The sequence below is a fragment of the Montipora foliosa genome, chromosome 2, assembly GCF_036669935.1.
Source record: "Montipora foliosa isolate CH-2021 chromosome 2, ASM3666993v2, whole genome shotgun sequence".
Classification (NCBI taxonomy): Eukaryota; Metazoa; Cnidaria; class Anthozoa; order Scleractinia; family Acroporidae; genus Montipora; species Montipora foliosa.
This window is the reverse complement of record NC_090870.1, coordinates 20,876,360-20,885,600: the sequence shown is the minus strand read 5'-3', so window position 1 is coordinate 20,885,600 and position 9,241 is coordinate 20,876,360. Positions and strand designations below refer to the sequence as shown.

General features: G+C 41.5%; 1 protein-coding gene across 1 annotated transcript in view; it reads left to right on the top strand.

Moving 5' to 3' along the window:
- Positions 1-1,631: 1,631 nt before the first annotated feature.
- Positions 1,632-9,241, top strand: part of LOC137990565 (transient receptor potential cation channel subfamily M member-like 2) — a 14,852-nt gene continuing 7,242 nt past the window's right edge. Inside the window, exons 1-4 of the mRNA XM_068835706.1 lie at positions 1,632-1,962; positions 2,245-2,336; positions 7,919-8,081; positions 8,478-8,642. Coding sequence (XP_068691807.1) covers positions 1,894-1,962; positions 2,245-2,336; positions 7,919-8,081; positions 8,478-8,642 — 489 coding nt within the window. The 5' untranslated portion in view covers positions 1,632-1,893. The remainder of the gene's footprint in view (positions 1,963-2,244; positions 2,337-7,918; positions 8,082-8,477; positions 8,643-9,241) is intronic.

Sequence of the window (9,241 nt, the reverse complement as noted above, 5' to 3'; positions counted from 1 at the left end):
AACGAACGCCGTAGGCGCGAGTCTTTAGTGGGGTGCGGGGGAATGGCCCCCCAGGAAATTATTTGGTTGTCTGAGACTGCATTTCGTGCATTTTGAAGGCAGTATGATATGAAAACAGGCAGCCCGGAAAAGCGAACTTAACTCTTTGTCCACAGGACTACATTCCAAATATGGCCGTAAGTATTACTGAAACATTTGAACTTCAAAATGGATTTTTTTTGGCGCAGAGACCACTTTACGTATGTAAAGAGAATAATGTCACTATTTAAAAAGAACAAAAATAGAAATAAAGGTGAAAATATTCATTTATTCATTGGGTTTGCTGCAGCAAGCCATGATGATCAGAAGTACTGATCATCGTGATCATTCAATAGTGTGCCAAGCTCAAGCTTCCTTGGGTACTTCTTAGCAAACAGATCAACTACTTCTTCCAGACCAGTGTCTGTTAGATACTGGATGTGCAGATAGATAGTGGAAGGGCCAGAAGAGAGCCCCTCTTGCGTAATGTTGGCTCTGGTAAAAGTGTGTAGCCGTCTTAGAGCACTCGCACTTCAATTTTACTCCACAAACAGTGAATCAGAACAGTACTATACTATATGTATTTTTATCAATTCACTTTTTTTAAATCGTTGGTCAACAAACATGGCGTGTCGGCATCTCAGTAGTCTCTGTTTCCAGCATGCTACTGCACGTGTTCTTTAACTTTCGTTTTTTAGTTCCCTGTTTTCTTTATCAACTACCTGCTCTTGAATTTTTTCAACAGTACTTCTCAAACTCGTTCATAACAAATAAGCCAAAAACAAAAGAAATCACCACCGTGAAGGAAGTTTGGATAAGTGGCCTTAATTAGCATAAAGTTTCGCCAACTTTGATTCCAAATATCTCTTAAAATACTTATTCCTTTGAGAAGCAATATCAAACACTCGAAAGAGTGTTTCATCAGATATCCAACCACCTCGAAATCGGTTAAAAAACTCGGCCTTCGGCCTCGTTTTTCAACTCGCTTCTCGGTGTTTGGATATCCGATGAAACACTCCTTCTCTTGTTTGATGTATTGCTTTTAAAATGTATTTCGACGACACACTGACGCTACTACACAAATACTTGGATAACACTTAGCTGACTCAGCAGAAGTCAATTTCTGAGCAATGGTGGCTCACGTGATCTTACCAATTCTCTTGTTTTATAACTAGTGCAGCTGATAGTGAGTAATAAAGAAAGACGCAAAGTTATATCATTATACTAAAGGAAGACGATTGTCATGCTTCCTATGGTAAGACAAACGTATTTTGAAACAGGGACAAATGTATTGGCCGGTTGATACTATCACTGACGTTTAACCCATGCTGCCGAAGGCTACGAAGTTTAGGTAAATATTAAATGAAGCTGCAGAAATTTGATTTTCCATTTTCAGTCATACTAATCCACGAGGTGGCGTGGGCCCGCGGGACATCAAATGTAAGGCAAATTTTCTTTACACAGAAATAATCCTATTTTGAAACCCTACGGAATTAAATACCATTAAAGTAATTAATTCTAGAAAAACTCTTTTGCTGCTTGATTGCTTACGCAACAAAGCACGTGTTTCGTTAAGTCACACAATTTTTCAAACTTCAGTGGCAAATGTAAACTCATGATGGATCCACGTGGCATGCTTATTCCGCAAGCGTACTAGTAAGAAGATAACATTTCACTTCACTCTACGTTCGTCTTCATCACGACCAACCACAATCAGCAAAGAAAACGGTTGTTTGAAAAATCTGTCAAGTCATTCGATTACTACAGTCTTTATTTGCTGGAAAGAGTGACCAAGGTTAAATCAAGTTGGGCCACGGAGGATCAAATATCATAATCTGCGTCAAGGCCGCAGCATTTTTTTTAAAAATCGAGATAATGACAACCGCCTCGAGCAACAGTAATCTAATTCTGGATGAAGAAAGTCAACTTGTTGACGAAGAGCAGGTATATCCTAAATCGAGCAGCTTGATTGTGTGTAACTGGGCCCTTTGTAAAAATACATTGGTTTCGTATGGAGGAGCACACGCGAACCATGCTAATTATAAATACGTTAAACATATAAATGCTCTTTAGCTATATATTTGGTTGTATTTATCAGTAAGAAGCAAGAACTTCCCTGAAGACTTCACATTTGATCCGTGTAAAATTACCCTAAAATTATTTAATATTGTTGTAGAGATTAAAGTATTATTGACTTGCACATTCTGCCATCTTTTTGATATTTAGACGAATACTCAAGAACGGACAAAGTGGATTTGCGGGACATTCAGGAAACGAACATGTCAGTGGTTTATCCCAGCTACTGAAAATGAATATCTGTAAGTAATATTGCAAGTTTTTCTTATTTCTGTGTCACACGTGTTCATATTTCGAGGCCTCAATGCCTGAACTGAGCCGCAGCCAATCGAGGTCAATTGAGACATTACCTTGAAATATTTTCAACAGGGATGGTGAACGCGAATGGCATGCTTGTAACACTTCGATCGCCATAATTAATGGTCCAATTGTCCAATGTTTACTGCAAATAAATAAGAAGCGAAGCTGATTAAACAGGATGTTGTTCACGAACGATAACAACGTATGTTTTCACAAGGCTTCTGTCACGCAAATTGTGTTTTCCTTTCGCCTGTGCTTCTCGATCATTAGGTACAGAAATGTGAATCCTTGAGGCCCCGCCTTGCCCCTTCACCTATACATTTCGTTGCAAAATTGATTGTTTTCCTTTGCATAAGTTTTCATTAATTTCCTTTTTGAGAATTCACTTACAGGTCATTAATTACGCTAGATTTGTCAATCTATCGATGCTGTTTGCTAGGCTGAATAGAAAAGTAGACAAAAGTGATTTTTTTTTGTAAAATTGACTGCTACCGCAATGAAAATATTCTCATCACCCCTCGAAAATCGATGGCACCATCGTATCTTTGCATTCCAAAGCACAAAAGGTAAAGTCTTGTTTATGCTGCTTATATAGCACACGTTTATATTGATTTCCTATGATGGATGCGATACTGTGACCCGCTCTTACAAGGCCAGAATTTGGCTGTCTACCTGAAGGAATGATTTGTGTAAATGCGAAAGACACCGGCCTTGAAGCTGATATCCTTTATCATTGTTGAATTGGTCGATTTTCAGACCACACACTAACCGGGTGCAGGGTCGTCTCCAGCTTCTCCTAGGTTCTGGAACAGTGCTTCGAATTCGCTACTCAGAGCTGACGGATTTGCTGCTGGTTTTGTACATCAGCTGGACCGCACTGGTTGGAGGATAATTGTCCGGGCAGCCGTTAAGACAGTGAAAAAGTGAATAAACTGGAACACTGGGGAGTGAGGATAGAGAGGAGAGGTGACAGCGGGCAGAATCCGGCGCTCGAAGAGGCACCTTTGAAATTCAGCTGCCGATCATGAAGAACAACAGTATTATACAATCATGGCGGCCGGTGCACATCGATCACAGACTGGTTATTCTTACGTTGCAAGTGCCATTATGTTTTAAAACAAACAAATGCCGACATTTTGATGGATATCTCCGAGGGCTTCCCTTCTGCAGCGAACTGATTACTAGCTCGAATGCATGGTAATGGTAAGTATTTCATCCCGTGTCTTCAGAAACGTATTTCATGGCTGGCGAAACCCGTTATAGAGCTAGGATGATAACTTCTGCTGCGATACTTGGAATAATTTCACAGTTACAGCCTCTTGATATTATGAGTTGACGTTAACCACTGCTAAAATCAATTCGCCCGATGGAAGCCAGCGGACCTCGTAACTCTGCATATTGCTATAGCCATGGCACAGTTAAGGGGGGGGGGAGGGGTCATTTTCAGCAACATCTGATGATAGCAGCATTTACTTGATTGACAAATTAAACAGGTATAAATTATCTTTCAATTGCTTGTCGCTTCTTGTTGACTACACCTTTTTCCCAGAAGCGATTTAATTTTTATGATCTTAGGGTGCCCTACGGTCGCCCTACGTGGCAAATGTTGACGACGCTTTCCTGAAGGCTTTTTGAGATAACAATCTAGTCTTCTCCAGACAAGTGCAGACAAATGTGATTGCTGCCATTGTGAATAAAAGGGGGTTAGTTTATGGAGATCCGGATCTTTCTTGGTTCTCTCTCGGAGGTCGGTTTCTGCTTTAGCTAAAGGTGCTTTATTAAGAAGAACATTTTTTAAAATGTTTATCGCCGCTGTTTGTATTTTATTCTTAATTAAGCTACGATGGCCGAAGAGCAAGAATGCTTTTAAAGGTGCTTTATCTCAAACGATGAGCCAATTGCTGTCTAAGTGAGAGGGAGCATGCGTCTTGGAAGGATGTCTGCTGCGTTCTGCTTGCCAGAGGACGAAGGATAAGTCGCAAGCAACAGTGATAGCAGGGTTTGCACGTTAGCCATCCGGCGGTATCATCAACACCGTTGTTTGAGAGCCTTCCACATCAATGCCGACCCGCTCCTTTGAACAGTGATGATGGGGGTCTGGACGTTCTAGAGTGAACATGGATTGTAAGAAGGGGCCAGAATCGATATGCGGAATGGCTTTAGGAGCTAAAAAAAGATAACAACGAACAAGGAAGGGGGGAATTAATCATCGATCGTTGCCACACAAAGCTGGAAGATTCCAAACTGTAAGGCCCTTGGAAGGGATGGCGTAAGTTATTGGATTAAGAAGCCCACTTCTCTACATTCCAGAATAGCAAGACAGTTAATAAAATCCTAAATGGCAAGAGTAGGCCTACAGAATGGATGTTTTGTGGAAGGACAGTTTTGTTTCAGAAAGGATCTTGAAAAAGGTAATGCAGTCAATAATTGAAGACCTATATCCTGCTTACCATTAATGCGGAAACTGATGACAGGGATCGTTGCTAACAGCATGTATCAGTTTCTGGAGAGGGAAAATAAACTCCCTGATGATCAGTAAGGGTGCCAAAGGGGTGGACGTGGAACGAAAATATCAGCTGCTGATTGACCAGGCTGTGTCGAGAGATTGCCGGAGGAAGCAAACTAATCTGGCTGTGGCGTAGATTCAAAATGTTTGGAAATGTTTGGTGTAGCGGATAATGTCAGAAAATTCCTAAGTGACAGCATGCAAACATGAGAACTTGAATTGACGTCATGTGGTGAGATGGTTTGTCACCTCTGATTTTTGTGTTATGTATGATCCCATTGACCTTGATACTGAGAAAGGCGAGAACTTGTTATGAATGGGGGAATAAGGAATTCAGAATCAACCATCTCTTATTCATGGAGGATCTAAAACTATTTTAGTGATCAACGTCACTCACTTATGCAAACTGTGTTGGAAGGTGAGCATCTAATGACAGTGGGAATGTGGAAACAAAGCATGGTCGTTCAGAGCAGCAATATAGTCAAAAGCATTCTTTGGGAGTGGTATCAACGTTGCAGAGCATCTTACATGCCAGTCAGTAGTCCTATGTTACAGGAGGAAGCACTTGCTATAACCCAAAGGCTCGGAAAGAAGGAATTCAAGGCTTCAAATTAATGGCTGGTTAGAGAAATGGAAAAATCAACACAACATTCACAAAGAAATCTATCCGGCGAAGAAGGAGATGTCGATGACGAGATTGCTTGCAGCTGGATGGAAAGAGTCAAAGAACGTACCCTGGGATATGCCCCACATGATATCTGGATGAGTCGGGGGTTTCTGCAAAGCGTTGCCCGAAAAGTCCCTCACAGAAAAGAAAATAAGATGTAGGGTGGAAAGCAAGCAAAACAGAAAGTTACTTTTGCTTTCTTTGCTAATGCAACTGGGGAAAAAGAGCCATTAATCCTGATTAGCAAAAGTAAAACGCCTCGATGTTTCTAAAGGTCCGTGAGCAAAGTCGACCTACTGGTTGCTATTACGTTGCATTTCCGAAGGCTTGGATGCAATCAGATCTCATGATTCAAATTCTACAAGTCCTGAACACGAGAATGAAGAATGCTGGGAGGAGCATTATTTTTTTTCTTGGCAATGTTCTATGTCATCCAAGAGAACTAATCAACACGTTCTACAGCAGGTTTGACATAAAAACTGGCGTCAAGCAGGGATGCAATATGTCTGGATTCTTGTTTTTGATCATAATGGATTGGGTAAAGAGAAGAACAGTTGGAAATGGTGAGAATGGTAAAAGATGGAGGTATACATCCAAACTTGATGATTTGGACTTTGCAAATGACATAGCTCTAATTTCCTCTACCAAACAGCAGATTCAGAATAAAACAACAAAGCTGGAGGAAGAAGCCAGACGAGAGGGGCTCAAGGTCAGTACAGAAAGACGAAAACGATAAGGATTAACGCAAGAAACCGAGACAAGATTGTAGTCAATTAAATGGATGTTAAGAATGTTGATGAGTTCACATACTTAGGAGCAAAAGTGTGTAAGGAAGGAGGTGCTATGAAAGACCTGACGAACGGACGATCCAAAGCAAGACGTGCATTCGTCAGATTGAAGAACATGTGTCGTTCCAATAGCATCGCAAGGAAGACAAAGTTGAGACTGTATAAGACACTAGTAGTGCCGGTATTGTATGTGGATGCGAGACGTGGAAACAAAGCTATAGATTTATTCCACCACAAGTGCCTACGAAAGATCCTACGCGTTAAATGGCAGGATCATGTCAGTACTAAAGAGCTGTTGGAAAGGGCGAGTACGAAACCGCTGAGTGAGGAAGTGAAGTATCGTAGATGGAATATGATTGGTCACATCTTGAGGCAAGACCGTAATTTGATTCTAACATTGCAATGAGCTGGGCCCCGGAAGGGAAAAGAAGGCAGGGAAGACAACATGGCGACGAACAGTTCAAAAGGAACTTTAAGAGGCAGGGTGGAGATCATGGGAGGAAACGAGGATGATTGCAACGGACAGAGAACAGTGGAAGACCTCTGTAAAGGCCCTATGCACCACGAGGCACGAGGAGGATAGGTAACAGGTAGGTAACAAGTGTACAGCATCAAAGTGCCATTCCTCCCAAAGAATACAACCTCGAGAACTCAGTGCCTAAATGCAGAAGTGATCAAGACCTGGAAGGTAAAGTTCAGACAGAAGCTTCTTCGGTATGTTTGAAGCCAGGCAGGACGCGGCAATGTCCATACAAAGGCAAGTGACACGGTGAAATCAATCGACCTTCTCAAGGCCATCAGATGGATGCAACAAGCATGGGAAGAGGTAAACCCGAGCACTATCGTGACGTGTTGGTCAGCAGTTGGTGTCTAGTCGTCTGATGAAGGATGCAGAGATAACCCCTTCGCAGGAGAAGAATTGCTTACTTTGGAAGGGCTCATTAATCAGGTGCAAGACCCCACAAATGAAGGTTCAGTGGCAGTGGATGAATACATTGACGATGAATCTGTTTCCTACTTCCAACCTCTGATTGATGTTCGTAATGTTGAATGGACAACTGACGTCAGGAATGAGCTACTGAAGGTACCTGATGAAAGTGACGACGACGCCGCCACACTCCAGCAAGACGAACGTAAACGAAGTTTCAGTCGGTGAGAGAAGTAAGTATTAGTAGTCGGTGATGCCCTTGCTACGTTTTGCTGAGTTTTACTGGAATGAAGGACGACGAGATTGCGTGGTGGTTAATAAAACTGAAAGAAGATGCATCATTATTAATATTGCAATACCAAGAAATGTTACATCATAAGTGAAAAGGAGCAAGAGGAAATGGAAACATACCAGAAATAATAATAATAATAATAATAATAATAATAATAGTAATAATAATGATAATGATGATGATGACGATGACGACAAGAGCGGAAACATAGCGTACTTGTGTCGCACCTTTCCCGATCGGTTAGCTACACTAATATGATCTGCACGATCAGTATGATCCACCGGGGGCAGAACCGGTATTCCCCAGACTACTATTTTCTTCCCAAACTTTAATTGTTCTTTAGTTGCTGTTGTGGACGAAAAAAACATGACCACAGTGGCGACGCCTTGTTGTCTACTGGAAAGAAAGGCGACGAATGGGAAACATCTAAACACAGTGTGTGTAAACCCACCAATGCTTATGGAGAACTAGAGTTCCAAGGTGCGGGACAGGTCAGTCGAGCAAAGGTAAGAACTTCTTTAGTCCGCTGAACATGCTTGGTTGACCAAATTTCGTCATGTCATACGTTTGTTATAAATAGTACTCGCCACAATTTTTTTCCAGCCAAATCCTCACGCCCCTGGCAGAGGCAACAAACCTAGATTTTTGAAAATTACTTATCGCCTAAAGTTGTTGTTTTGTGAATATTGGTCAATTTGGCTTTTTGTACGTATTGCATAAAGTTAACATCACTATAACAGTTCCAACAGATTTCTCTTTGCTTTCTCTAGTTAGCGTGGCATCTGTCTTTTCCTGTGCCTCAAGATAAATATGGAGGCATAATATGTAGGGGGTGTGCGTCAAGGGAAGGTAACATGCCCAGAGTGTTCAGTTTGTCATAGCAGTTTAATTTCTCTTACCAGTACATTCGAGTTTCTGATGACACCGACCCCGAGATGGCTTTGCAACTTCTCTCTAACGAGTGGAAACTAAACTTCCCCAAGCTACTCATCTCAGTGACCGGTGGTGCCAAGAATTTTGTCCTTCATTCCAAATTAAAGCAAGTCTTGAGACAAGGATTGCGTAAGGTACAATAATTGCCGTTACATTTTTAAGGTAAAAACAAGTTAAAGAGAAACACTTTCATCCTTGACTCTGATGGTGAATTCAGTGCAGGAAGTGCACCCCAATCAATTATTTAATGGGAAGTGTTGTTTTTTTTTTTGTACTTGGGACATCAGAGTATTTATTTCTTCCAGAGAATTCTGGGTAAAGCTATTTTTAGGACTCTCTGTTTTTCCAAAACCTTCGTAAATAACTCAGCCGAGCAAAGTTACCTCTTGATCGTCTCCAATTTCAAAAGGATGCTGTTCCCCTAAAAGTACTGAACAGCTGGGTTGTTGCAAGCAGGGTTGGTGTCGCTAAGCCAGGTCAAGTACTGACGACTCTGTAATGACAACTTAATCACGGAATTAACGTTGGCCATTCTTTGAGTGCTAGGCCCTTAAATGACTTATCAATAGGCCTTTTGCAACTAACGATCACATGGTACAAAATCCGCCATGCTGGAGGGCAAGCTCATTATTATTCCCCCACAGGGACATTAAAACAAAGAGACCTGAACCAGTCAAGCTTGACTTGCCTTTGTTTTAATGTCCCTGTGGGGGAATAATAATGAGCTTGCCCT